The sequence below is a fragment of the Homalodisca vitripennis genome, chromosome 1 (assembly GCF_021130785.1).
Source record: "Homalodisca vitripennis isolate AUS2020 chromosome 1, UT_GWSS_2.1, whole genome shotgun sequence".
NCBI lineage: Eukaryota > Metazoa > Arthropoda > Insecta > Hemiptera > Cicadellidae > Homalodisca > Homalodisca vitripennis.
The window spans coordinates 181483933-181499144 of record NC_060207.1 but is presented as its reverse complement, the minus strand read 5'-3'; the positions used below and the strand labels follow the sequence as shown (position 1 = coordinate 181499144).

The 15212-nt window shown below is 34.2% G+C and overlaps 1 protein-coding gene across 1 annotated transcript in view; it reads right to left on the bottom strand.

The window, feature by feature from the left end:
• Positions 1-7987: 7987 nt before the first annotated feature.
• Positions 7988-15212, bottom strand: part of LOC124352829 (longitudinals lacking protein, isoforms H/M/V-like) — a 31716-nt gene continuing 24491 nt past the window's right edge. The window contains exon 5 of the mRNA XM_046802523.1: positions 7988-10149. Coding sequence (XP_046658479.1) covers positions 9890-10149 — 260 coding nt within the window. The 3' untranslated portion in view covers positions 7988-9889. The remainder of the gene's footprint in view (positions 10150-15212) is intronic.

Here is a 15212-nt window from a genome sequence, read left to right as displayed (position 1 = left end):
TCAAGTTAGTTATTTGAACTAAAGATCAATTGACTCTGGTGTTTCTCAAGGCAGTGTCTGGATCATATTCCTCGTTTTCTATATACGACTGATATGCCTTTTAGATTGGGTGCGATCATAACTATATCAGCAGACCGTTCTGCTGAGCATCACAATTACTTCAATTATTCTGAATTGAATCTCTTCGAGATTCTGAATGGTATCTAGGCATGGATTAACAAGTGGAGGGTCAGAGGGTAAAAAAAAAATAAATCTGATAATCCTATTTGTACTTTGAGGAACAAAACTTGCCCCCTCCGATCGGTTTTAATAATATCCCATTTCCACAATTGACCGAAATAGGGAATGCATATCGACAGATGTCTAAAGATTCTCTGGAATAAACATCTTCAGTTGAACAAGTAACGTATACAGTTAGCTTGTATTCATACCTCCAGTTCTCGCTCTCAACTGAAAACAAAGTTTAACTGTACTAAGTGGTCCTTAAGACCACACTACCTATGGCTTACAGCTGTGAAGAATACCATCTTGCTCTAATCTGGAAACATTTCAGAGATTCCAATTCTAAGTCCTGAGGAAAATCATTCATTAGAGATATGTTGGACTAATCTAGTACTTCATAATATTACCTAAATTCCTCTTCTTTGGAGGTAATATCTGAAGCAACCATCGTACCGATAATTACTAGCAAAACACATAATACTGGACTGTGAGAGACTGGGAGCAAGGAGAAGGGCTCTTTTCGGTGATAAACAACCAGGCGACGAACCAGATGCTAGTATCGGGGAAAAGCTTCTTAGCCTAATTAAGGGCACGAAGATAGGCTTACCCCTCTAACATCAAAGGGGCACACAATAAGCTCAGGTTGACGTGTGAGGATCGATGAATCCACCCCAATATCCCAAAGGAAAAAAAAAAAAAAAAAAACCATCGTTCCACTTGAAACTTAACAAACATCCCTTCCATCTGGCTGTGATTTTATTCGACAACATTGACCACATAAACTGTTAAAAGGACGGAATGTTTTGGACCTAAACACTTCGATTTAGACATATCTGTTGTAAAAAATTGGTAGTTGTGCTCTTGGTCCAAACTAATCTATGTTTTTCTGCTATAGTAGAAGTAAGGAGAAAAAAGAGCATGAATGTGCATGGGCTGTGCTTTTAGAAGTGGGATCCATGTAAAATAAGATTCAGTATTATTGGTACCAATAACAAAACCATTACTTTTTTCCTATTAGTTTCTGTTTGTATTGTCAGCAATACAAACATTGCTGATAGTAATTATTTACATAATCTGACAGTTTTATTTTTTAGTATATTTATTCTGTTATGTTAAGTACATTATTTTACAAAGGCAGATAATTCAAGAAATGTTGACAATTTAATTGTAAGGATGAGTGTGGTGTAGTTGTCTCTCCTACCTGGTGAGTTATGTAACAGGATTCATTACTATATAGGATGAGGCAGATGAACTATCCACAAATTATACTGGCTGAACCGAGAAACCTACCTTCTTTGTTTTAATGAAAACCTCTATTACGACCCCAAAAAATTTTTAAATAATTTTTAACACCCAAAAATAGTCCCAAAATGGTAAATTTTGGGACAGTAGGAGTCATTTTTGAGAGATTTTCAAATGTAAAGATAGGTCTAGCCATACCTTATTTTATAGGTATTCTGATCATTAAAAAAGAGTTATATTTTATTTAGTTTCTTGTGTACAGGATGGTCCAAAATTTCAAATTTATAAGGTTTCACAGTTTTTGTTATTTTTTCTCCTTAAAAATATTAAAAAATCCAAACAAAATGTTGTGAAAGTTAGTATTTTTTGCACCATTTCTAAACCATCCAAGATAAAGCCAAACTTCGTACTTTTTTAGTAACCTTGGATAAAAATGTAGATATGCTAAAACTTTTAATGAAGGAACAGTAAACAAATCTGTGAAACCTAAATAAAAAGTTAAATAAATTAAAACTTTTTTCAAAATGAGCAGAAAATAGAGATCTTGAAAATGAGGTTTGGCTCAACCTACCTTTACACTTGAAAATCTTAAAGAAATTGACCCCTATCCCCTCAACAGTGGCTCTTGGGGTATTTTTGGGTGTTACAAATTATTTTCCTGAGTATTTTGGAGTGTAAACATGGAGCTTTTTGTTGAAATGAAGAAGGTAGATTTCTCCGCTCAGCCACCACTATACATTATGGATGGGTGGTTTGACTCACCCTGCACAGGCACTTTCCTAGAAAACAAATGTTTGGGACAAATTTTACCAGACTTTTTCATATTGTCATTAATTTAATTAAAGTTTAGAATATTTTTAATTAACAGTAAATAAAAAGTAATATTAGTGAAAAGACGAATATAATATACACATTTACGCACAATACAACAACCCACTTACTTCTGTAGCTGGTTAGGGGGTTGCCTGACCAATTAAGAATTTGACCAAGAAGAAACAAATTTGTAATTTTTTCAGTCACCTTCTCCATCACAATAAGAAGTAAGAGTTCTTTATGGACACGATATTTTGACAATAAATAACAAGGCTATTCTTATTTATGAATGTGCATAGACAGTGTACGCTCAAGCTCGTCATGAGATGCAGGCACACGAACGGGATCAAATAAGAGAACATAAACTGTCCTGTGTTGTCTCACACCACCTGTGGGCTGATTGATATCACCTCAACTGTAGGTTGACAGCGGTTGGTCTGTTAATTTTATGTATGAAGCCGATAAGTTTGTGTTTAACAAATTCTCCTCGCAGTGTATTATGTTGGCTTCATCCCATTTAAAATGATATTGGAGAAGTAAACAGGTTTAAGAAATGCCCTGTGAAGGTGTTAACTACCAAGAAAAGGATACTTGCTCATATTATTAAAATCAGGTGGTATCTTCTTTACCAATACTTTATCATTTCCATGATGATAATATTATCATTTATACATTTAGTCGCATTATAGCAAAACAATGTTTATTAGGAAGTCTATTCTATTGCAATCCAATAGTATAACATAAGTTAGACTATGGCTGTGTTATGATCACGGTTTGTCTCAGTCTAAAATGCGGCAATCTCTTTCAGTCAACAGCAGAGAGGTCTGGGGCAGTTTAACCCTGGCTATCACACTCAGATGTTAACACAATGAAGAAAGATCACTAGTTTTTATTGGTTTTGTAACATAACATTTTCAGCTGTATCAAAAATAAAAAAATTAATAGTTATAAAAAATACTACTGTCATACCACAGAAATTTAAAAAAATGTAGAAATATAATTAATTAAGATTAAAACCATTTATGAAGCTCCTTTAAAAAAACTATGATTAATTTTCCTTTTCATGTCCCCAGATATTTCCCTGGAGATAAGCACCACTGGAGAGAAAAGATGAGTGGCTTATGCTTGTGACAATTTAAAGAGAAAAAAAATTTAGGATGGTAACTGTGGTCATATTTAAAGATTAAAGCTGATTGAGTATGCCTCTGTTAAACATGGCTGTTATTGAAATTTTAAAATACTTTTTTTTACAATTTGAAACCTGGGTTCCTTTATCATTACTTCAGGCTGAACTCTGGTGGTTTTTCAGCGTTCCAAATAATGTAATTTGAATCCAAGTAATACACGCTGAAATGTTATCACTTAGATACTTTTCTTTTTTATATGGCTTTACTAGATCAATATTACAAACATTACATATCAACTAAAGATAAAAGGTAGGTTCTTTTAATGGGCAATTCCAAAATAATGTAGGTAAAGATGGGACAAATGTAATCATAGCATCACTTGTAATCACATACCGAACACTTCTATATGTTGTAAAATCGCTCTGTAGCCAAGAATAACTAAACACAGCCATTCTAAGAGCTAAAAACGATGTCCAACATTATAGCAACAACTAACAGCACTTGCTAGACTAAGAAAAACTCTTCTCGACAATGAGTGAGTGAAGGTTTAAATAAAAAAACATTTAAAATAATAAAGTATATTTTAACAGTAATAAAATTTTAAACATCAACAATAACAAAGTCAATGGGAGGGCCCCACATGAACACATTGTTGTAATGTAATTCTAGTTAATTTTCAAAATGCAAGTTACTGCCAATTGTTATTTTGGTGTAGTTTTAAAGATACTACGCTAATTGAGCATATATTCCTTTTTAAATAAGTCAAAATAATGATCTTCTTAAATTATATTTTGTAACTGGTTTATTTTGAAATGATTTGATAAACGATGATACACAAGACATGTAAATGACTTAACAGCATGTAAATATATATTTATATCTTTGAATAAAAATCGGGAACAGAAACCAAAATTATAAGGAATGGAATAGTAACAGTATATTAATTATATAACAATATTAAAATGTAACAATATATTTGTAAATGTTGTTGTGATTATAATAACAGTATTGTATTACTATAAAAATTGGAAGCTTATACATTACATTCATACAACAAACATCCCAAGGCACAAGAGAAAATAAGTGAATTATTTTTATTCAAACTCTTACATTTGCTTTTAAATGTTGTATTATTTAAAAGCACTTCCATAATACATAATTACTATTGAGGCAATAAATAAAACACTTTGCTAAAATAAAGTGTTTATTATATGATATGTGAAATGTTTATTTGCATTTAGGCTTAACTTCCGCAAGTTAAAAACATAGATTTTGATTTTTATGAACACAGAAATAAGAACACCCATAGTGAAAAACACAAACATTGTCTTTATAACAACAGTAATGTGGTCAACAAAGAATTGTACATTTTAGAGATGTTCAATAGCACAATTGAGATATATCTTGGCAAACCTTACTCCATGTAAGAACTTTTAAAATATAAACAAAACCATTGATTTTCTTTGTACGATTATGAAATGCCCTGGAAAAGCCTAATGAAACTAAAAAAAAAACATGGCGTAGATTACTCTATGATACAAGTTTGCCAAGATAATCTCTACTCTGCTGCTTAAATGAACATTCTCACAAAATATTTACATTACATTATGTATAATGATTATGGCATTGTAAATTACTGAATCTATATACCGGGTGGTAGAAAAGTTTCGATACTTGATATTTTTTTAAATGACTGGTAAATACTATACTATTTTTTGCACTACATTTATATGGATTATTGAACTTTGCTCATAAGTATTTGGTGGAAGATCTTAAAAAAGATGCAACATTTAAGTTGAGCTATCATTTAAAGAATATGTAAGGAAGATTAAATAAAATTAAAATTTTTTCTATGTTGAAAAAATTTGTACCGGTTTTAAGATTTTTAATTAACTCTTGAGTTTTAGAAAATAATCTAGTGTAACAGCAAGACCTCATTTGTTGTGTAATAAAATCATCACCTGGTTAATATCGTTATGCGACAATGTATGACTAGCTAAAATATAGTACAATTACTATCTGATCCTCAGATAATAATCTGTATTCTGAAAGTATCCTGTATCCTAGTATCCTGAAAATTATCACTAGGTCCACATAATTATTTTAGTTGATAGTTATGTCCAGAGGGTTATCTGACTAGCTTTATACAACGTTAACTCTATGAGACCTTATTTGTGTGCAAATATCTTGTTTAACAGCAGGACCCCATTTACTTTACTGAACATCATACATAGCATGTGGTCTAGAGGGTTATGTAACAATTTATGACTAACTAAAGTATACAATGTTAACGATCTGGACGCCAGATAATGATGTAGTGTAACAACAGAACAACAGTTATTGTACTGTAAAATCGTTATTTACGATCAAGAGGGCAAAATATTCTTGTGTATAATAAAGTTAATAAAATTCAGAACTAACCGTTATTCTCAGAAATTAACTTAAAAACAGATGTGCCATGAGTGTGACTAAATATTTGTACTTTTTTGACATAGTGTTAGAGATTTCATGGAGACAAGTTAACACTTCAACCAAGTAAAATATTTTTTAGAAACCCCCACTTGAGTCATCATAATTTAAAGCTATATTTGTCGATAATAAATTCTTAGTCCGTTTTGTAACTACATTTACAAAATAAATCTGTAAAAGAGCTGGTAGCTTCATGATTCAAATTAGAGTTAACTAATATTTAAATTCCTGTTGGACTGTGGCATTTTTTAGAGTGACAGTGAAAGTCATCCAACTGTCGTTACGGCGCTGCAGCCTGCACGAAACATTGCGCACAATCATGTTTGTTGTGTACGTTTATTGTGTAATTTTAATTTTATGATAAAGCCATCCACCACCACGGCTACCAAGGTCTGACGATGAAGGTTACCTTCGAAACATGTCACTATACCATAAGATCACATGAATTTGGATTGGATTGATGATAGGGTATAAGAACCTATTTTATTTGCGTTATTCTAATAAACCCTTTTAGCCAATGGAGACCAGCAGAAAAACTGAAAAGAAAACTGTTGTTTTCTTGTTTTTTTAAGACCGAATTTTAACACATTCGAATCTACGCTCAAGCCAGACGCGAGCGCCATTGTTTAAACCCCCGGCCGGCGCTCGAGCGTGACTCGAGCACAGCTTTGCCGATTGATATACGGAGTTGCTCGAGTGATATTCGAGTGCCGTCTGCTGCATTAGAAAGCCAGCGTTAATGGTTAGTTCAGAAAAATTCCGCTAGGTGCTACTACATCATACCCGCTTGAGGCTTTTCTTTATCCACTGATGTGGCCTGGCGCGTCGTCAGTCTGTCTACGACAACAATAATTTTTTTAGCATTTGAAATTTTTTTGGCAATTAAAATAATTATTTGTAAATATGTATATAGTAAATGCCTTTGAAAAAATTGAAATTACTTGTTTTATTTATTCAAAAGTTAGTTTTTAAATAACACAAGACATGCGGGAATTTTTATTTTTCTTCAAAAAATGTAAGTTTTGAAATTAAAAAAAAAATTAATTACATTTTATAAGAATACAGTTTTACATATCATTTTAAAGAGGAAAGATAGAACTTTCAAGAAAATATAATATCTTATACATAATATTTAACAGTTTTCTAAAAACAAAATGTGAAAACCAATTAATTTATGCAGACCGAGTTATAAAAACAGCAAATAGCGAGCCAGACTCCAATGTGTTAAAATATTCCGTTCACTATGTTTTATAAAGATTTAATTAAAATATTTTCTTGTGTAATAATAGCATTACATTCAGATGCAACAACTTAACTTATGCTTAAATTTTAGATTTTCCACCAATTTTCCATGTTCAGATGAGTTGGAACATCAACAACGACGTGCTAAGTTTTTAAAAACCCTGTAATGATGCTTACTTATATCAGTTTGAATTAATAAAAAAATTATTTGGAGGTATCTATATTCTTTCTACTGCCCGTTATAAATACATATATATGAGCCACATAATTAAACCTACATTTATTGAAGCACTATACTTGAAACATAACATAGAAATAAGAAATATATAATTGAAGAAAAGTGGCATTTCAAATATAAGGAAACAGTTTTTCTCATTCTAGTATTAAACCACTTATTTGTTTTATTTACTCATTTAAACTAAGAGTTGACTTGTATTTTCTGAAATTTAAGTTAAATACAAGCCAGTTTTCTAATTTAATATATTATACATTACTGACTCATAGATTGTCTTTTGGTAAAAAGCTTGTTTAACCAATTACTTTGGTGTACTTATTTTATATCTTAGCTATTTAATTACTTAGCAAAATATATACATACATAGTTTTATACCTCAGTAAAGGTTTTATTTATTTTATCTCATAAATAGACTTCCTAATAATGAGACGATTTCTTTTAAGGTTGTCAAAATCTCAAGATTTCTCAAAGATTGCAACATTTTATCAGTTTATTATTGCAGACGCAGTAATAGTGAAATATGAAAAGGCACAATAATTGATCTTTCATTATTCAGGAACCCAGTTGATGACTTAATGACTAGAAATATTCTCAGACTAGGACACACACTTGCAGAACTACCATGTTATATTTAGGGTTTTTATCTAGCAACAAGTGTTGTACATTTTAGTATATCCATGTTTTTTTCAAGTGGCATTGGTTTCATTAACAGAAATTGATAGATTGAAAAGTAACTAACAAGGATGAGTTTGTACTAACTAGGCTTTTGTATATTCGGTTAGCACAGGACATTTAAAACAAGTCTTGTATATTTAAGTCTTCTTACTTTCTTATTTAGATAAACAGAAACAGTCATTTAACTTAAAACTATAAGAAGTGTAACCATTTTGAAGAGACAGGTTCCAGTTTCTAACATAATTCTTACAATCTATTACTGCAGTGATGAAACATACATAAAAACCTGTGGAAATTTTAATTTCATACAGAAAAAGTGGAAAAATGCGCAATTCATTTTTCTTTTTGGTTTATGTGTTTTTCTCTATTAAATTATTTCCAAAATCTGCAATACTCAATAAAATAAAAGAATAAAACAAGTTGTTCTGCATAAAAAAATCAATGCCACCATAAGGAGTGTTTGAATTCATTCTTATATGGCTTCTTCAAAATGTATATTGACTAGATAATATGGCTGATAATTGTATACGCTTAATATAATAATGTTTTTGATAGTTTAGTTAGAAAATAAATTATATTTCAGTGCCTTAGTTTATCTATGATTTGACAGTAATACATTCCGAACAGATTGAATTTTATTCAACTGATATCACAAATTAAAATTTAATTTCTAAATACTATATATTTTTGCACAAAATGATGTAGATTCTGATCATAGCTGATTTAGTTTATTTGTTAAGATAGTCTGTAAGGATAGTCACTGTACTCATAGCCTAGTACATTGACTTTTCTTGCTACAGCAGCTTAAGTATTACAACAATTACAACTAACCTTTAAAATTAACCTTCCAGTTTGAGTTAAAATAGTTTTAAATATTTTTGTTCTATTCTGTTAAATTTTTTGGAATAACATTTATTATATTGATAAAATAACTGTATTACATCTGTATGAGTGATCAGAATCAACGAAGTCAGAATCAACAACACAAATTTTCTATAGATAGTTATAATGAGGTGAGATAGTGTTAGTAACAACTTTACAAGATGAAATACATCTGCAATATTTTTTTTAAGGCACCATGAATCACAGAGAGTCAGGAATAACATTTGACGGCCAGAAAAGGCTTATAAAGAGGATCATTTCATTCTTCTTCTTAACTTCTAAAAATAATTTCAACTGCTGAAAATCAATTATAAATAAACCTTTGAGTGATTCTAGAGCTTATATTTTATTTTATCGTTTTCATTATGTAAAATTACACCAGTTACTTTCTGTAATGTAGATCAAAATATTATATATATACAAATTTATACTGGATAAAATTCTAGGAATTACATTTCTCAAAAACGTAAAGTGTTTATATACATTTAAATAATAACTCAAAATTACAGTGATAAAGTTTTAATTTGCTTGAAACTAAACAAATTAAAACACGCTATAAAGTTCATAACTTTGCAAAAATATATCTTTGAAACACATAAGGACTACTTTATCACAAAAGTAAATGGGTTTGCTTTGGTAACTTCTATTTGGTAAAGAAATCACACACTGTGATTGATTGACTTGAATATTAGGTATACACAATAGCTAAATATACATATTGAATAATCTACTACGATTTACATCATTCAATGATGTATAACCATTCTTAACACAAACACAAAAACTAAAAGGTAACTTAAATCCCCAACCGACTAATCAATTATTCATCTACAAGGATATATACAGAATCGGTTAAATCTAATATTTGGGAATGAGATCACATTAAAAAACAAACCATTGAAATGAAAGTGACTGAAATGAAACACCGCTGACATGCTTAAATAATATTTGCTACTAGGATGACTAGAGTGGGGTGTGTGTGTCAGGGCTGGGTCGAGCGTGGAGTAGTGGGCGGCTGCAGTCCAGGCGTTGTCTGTGGGTGTCGATACGAGACATGTTTGCGCAAAGCGTCACGTGAGCGTGAGACGTGGTTACATGCGGAGCAGGCATAGTGCGCGTTCTGGTGAGTCTCCATGTGCACGCGTAAGTTGTACTGGTTGCTCAACTGTTTACCACACACAAAACAAGTGGCGTACATTTTAGGGTTGCATGAGGAATTTCTTGTTTTCGTTTCGACAACAGCTGGAACAAATTTTAAGTTTAGTTTATTTCATTCGTATAAAATACTACAATTTAATTACTAATAAATAGCTTATATTTGAACAGATTACCCATTAACCGTATTATTGTTACCACTTTTTTATACTTTATTATGAATATAATTAAGTTATTTATCTTTAAAAATTTTATTTAAAAAATGTAGAGTACTAACTATAAATTTGTACAAATTCCATACAACACACTTGTCACATAGTAACACCAAAAAAATAAAATAATGGATAAATATAACACTATACACATTTTAAGAAAAAATATTTTGTATGATTCAATACATAACTTAAGAACTTTTAACATTAACCTAGAATAACTATTTTCCTGTATTACCTAACACACTACATAAATTACACAATGCTAAACGTCATTCATAATAAATATGTGTAAACAGAAATAGATATTAAGGAGGCTCAAGAGTAAACTAGTTTCATTATCACCATCGTAGAGCGTTAAGATTTAAACTAAAATTGCCAGTTTCCTTATATTTCACCATATTCAAGGGTAAACTTGCTTTGCTAGCAGCCCTCTGTCCTTACACCCACACAGTTGGTACTACAAGTATATTGCCAGTTACCCTCTATCTCACCATATTCAAGGGTAAATTTGTTTTGCTAGCAGCCCTCTGTCCTTACAGCCACATAGTTGGTACTACAAGTATACTGCCAGTTACCCTCTATCTCACCATATTCAAGGGTAAATTTATTTTGCTAGCAGCCCTCTATCCTTACAGCCACAGAGTTGGTACTACAAGTATATTGCCAGTTACCTTCTATCTCACCATATTCAAGTGTAAATTTGTTTTGCTAGCAGCCCTCTGTCCTTACAGCCACATAGTTGGTACTACAAGTATACTGCCAGTTACCCTCTATCTCACCATATTCAAGGGTAAATTTGTTTTGCTAGCAGCCCTCTATCCTTACAGCCACAGAGTTGGTACTACAAGTATATTGCCAGTTACCCTCTATCTCACCATATTCAAGGGTAAATTTGTTTTGCTAGCAGCCCTCTGTCCTTACAGCCACAGAGTTGGTACTACAAGTATATTGCCAGTTACCCTCTATCTCACCATATTCAAGGGTAAATTTGTTTTGCTAGCAGCCCTCTGTCCTTACAGCCACATAGTTGGTACTACAAGTATACTGCCAGTTACCCTCTATCTCACCATATTCAAGGGTAAATTTGTTTTGCTAGCAGCCCTCTGTCCTTACAGCCACACAGTTGGTACTACAAGTATACTGCCAGTTACCCTCTATCTCACCATATTCAAGGGTAAAATTGTTTTGCTAGCAGCCCTCTGTCCTTACAGCCACATAGTTGGTACTACAAGTATACTGCCAGTTACCCTCTATCTCACCATATTCAAGGGTAAATTTGCTTTGCTAGCAGCCCTCTGTCCTTACAGCAAGACAGTTTGTACTACAAGTTGATTACCAGTTACCCTCTATCTCACCATATTCAAGGGTAAAATTGTTTTGTTAGCAGCCCTCTGTCCTTACAGCCACATAGTTGGTACTACAAGTATATCTGCCAGTTACCCTCTATCTCACCATATTCAAGGGTAAATTTGTTTTGCTAGCAGCCCTCTGTCCTTACACCCACACAGTTGGTACTACAAGTATATTGCCAGTTACCCTCTATCTCACCACATTCAAGGGTAAACTTGCTTTGCTAGCAGCCCTCTGTCCTTACAGCCACATAGTTGGTACTACAAGTATATTGCCAGTTACCCTCTATCTCACCATATTCAAGGGTAAATTTGCTTTGCTAGCAGCCCTCTGTCCTTACAGCCACATAGTTTGTACTACAAGTTGATTGCCAGTTACCCTCTATCTCACCATATTCAAGGGTAAATTGTTTTGCTAGCAGCCCTCTGTCCTTACAGCCACATAGTTGGTACTACAAGTATACTGCCAGTTACCCTCTATCTCACCATATTCAAGGGTAAATTTGTTTTGCTAGCAGCCCTCTGTCCTTACAGCCACATAGTTGGTACTACAAGTATATTGCCAGTTACCCTCTATCTCACCATATTCAAGGGTAAATTTGTTTTGCTAGCAGCCCTCTGTCCTTACAGCCACATAGTTGGTACTACAAGTATATTGCCAGTTACCCTCTATCTCACCATATTCAAGGGTAAATTTGCTTTGCTAGCAGCCCTCTGTCCTTACAGCCACACAGTTGGTACTACAAGTATATTGCCAGTTACCCTCTATCTCACCATATTCAAGGGTAAATTTGTTTTGCTAGCAGCCCTCTGTCCTTACAGCCACATAGTTGGTACTACAAGTATACTGCCAGTTACCCTCTATCTCACCATATTCAAGGGTAAATTTGTTTTGCTAGCAGCCCTCTGTCCTTACAGCCACACAGTTGGTACTACAAGTATACTGCCAGTTACCCTCTATCTCACCATATTCAAGGGTAAATTTGTTTTGCTAGCAGCCCTCTGTCCTTACAGCCACATAGTTGGTACTACAAGTATACTGCCAGTTACCCTCTATCTCACCATATTCAAGGGTAAATTTGTTTTGCTAGCAGCCCTCTGTCCTTACAGCCACACAGAGTTGGTACTACAAGTATATTGCCAGTTACCCTCTATCTCACCATATTCAAGGGTAAATTTGTTTTGCTAGCAGCCCTCTGTCCTTACAGCCACATAGTTGGTACTACAAGTATACTGCCAGTTACCCTCTATCTCACCATATTCAAGGGTAAATTTGCTTTGCTAGCAGCCCTCTGTCCTTACAGCCACACAGTTGGTACTACAAGTATACTGCCAGTTACCCTCTATCTCACCATATTCAAGGGTAAAATTGTTTTGCTAGCAGCCCTCTGTCCTTACAGCCACATAGTTGGTACTACAAGTATACTGCCAGTTACCCTCTATCTCACCATATTCAAGGGTAAATTTGCTTTGCTAGCAGCCCTCTGTCCTTACAGCAAGACAGTTTGTACTACAAGTATGATTACCAGTTACCCTCTATCTCACCATATTCAAGGGTAAAATTGTTTTGCTAGCAGCCCTCTGTCCTTACAGCCACATAGTTGGTACTACAAGTATACTGCCAGTTACCCTCTATCTCACCATATTCAAGGGTAAAATTGTTTTGCTAGCAGCCCTCTGTCCTTACAGCCACATAGTTGGTACTACAAGTATATTGCCAGTTACCCTCTATCTCACCATATTCAAGGGTAAAATTGTTTTGCTAGCAGCCCTCTGTCCTTACAGCCACATAGTTGGTACTACAAGTATACTGCCAGTTACCCTCTATCTCACCATATTCAAGGGTAAATTTGTTTTGCTAGCAGCCCTCTGTCCTTACACCCACACAGTTGGTACTACAAGTATATTGCCAGTTACCCTCTATCTCACCATATTCAAGGGTAAATTTGCTTTGCTAGCAGCCCTCTGTCCTTACAGCCACATAGTTGGTACTACAAGTATACTGCCAGTTACCCTCTATCTCACCATATTCAAGGGTAAATTTGCTTTGCTAGCAGCCCTCTGTCCTTACAGCAACATAGTTTGTACTACAAGTTGATTACCAGTTACCCTCTATCTCACCATATTCAAGGGTAAATTTGTTTTGCTAGCAGCCCTCTGTCCTTACAGCCACATAGTTGGTACTACAAGTATATTGCCAGTTACCCTCTATCTCACCATATTCAAGGGTAAATTTGTTTTGCTAGCAGCCCTCTGTCCTTACAGCCACATAGTTGGTACTACAAGTATATTGCCAGTTACCCTCTATCTCACCATATTCAAGGGTAAAATTGTTTTGCTAGCAGCCCTCTGTCCTTACAGCCACATAGTTGGTACTACAAGTATATTGCCAGTTACCCTCTATCTCACCATATTCAAGGGTAAATTTGTTTTGCTAGCAGCCCTCTGTCCTTACAGCCACATAGTTGGTACTACAAGTATACTGCCAGTTACCCTCTATCTCACCATATTCAAGGGTAAATTTGTTTTGCTAGCAGCCCTCTGTCCTTACAGCAACACAGTTTGTACTACAAGTTGATTACCAGTTACCCTCTATCTCACCATATTCAAGGGTAAATTTGTTTTGCTAGCAGCCCTCTGTCCTTACAGCCACATAGTTGGTACTACAAGTATACTGCCAGTTACCCTCTATCTCACCATATTCAAGGGTAAATTTGTTTTGCTAGCAGCCCTCTGTCCTTACAGCCCACACAGTTGGTACTACAAGTATATTGCCAGTTACCCTCTATCTCACCATATTCAAGGGTAAATTTGTTTTGCTAGCAGCCCTCTGTCCTTACAGCCACATAGTTGGTACTACAAGTATACTGCCAGTTACCCTCTATCTCACCATATTCAAGGGTAAATTTGCTTTGCTAGCAGCCCTCTGTCCTTACAGCAACATAGTTTGTACTACAAGTTGATTACCAGTTACCCTCTATCTCACCATATTCAAGGGTAAAATTGCTTTGCTAGCAGCCCTCTGTCCTTACAGCCACATAGTTGGTACTACAAGTATATTGCCAGTTACCCTCTATCTCACCATATTCAAGGGTAAAATTGTTTTGCTAGCAGCCCTCTGTCCTTACAGCCACATAGTTGGTACTACAAGTATATTGCCAGTTACCCTCTATCTCACCATATTCAAGGGTAAATTTGTTTTGCTAGCAGCCCTCTGTCCTTACAGCCACATAGTTGGTACTACAAGTATACTTGCCAGTTACCCTCTATCTCACCATATTCAAGGGTAAATTTGCTTTTGCTAGCAGCCCTCTGTCCTTACAGCAACATAGTTTGTACTACAAGTTGATTACCAGTTACCCTCTATCTCACCATATTCAAGGGTAAAATTGTTTTGCTAGCAGCCCTCTGTCCTTACAGCCACATAGTTGGTACTACAAGTATATTGCCAGTTACCCTCTATCTCACCATATTCAAGGGTAAATTTGTTTTGCTAGCAGCCCTCTGTCCTTACAGCCACATAGTTGGTACTACAAGTATATTGCCAGTTACCCTCTATCTCACCATATTCAAGGGTAAAATTTGT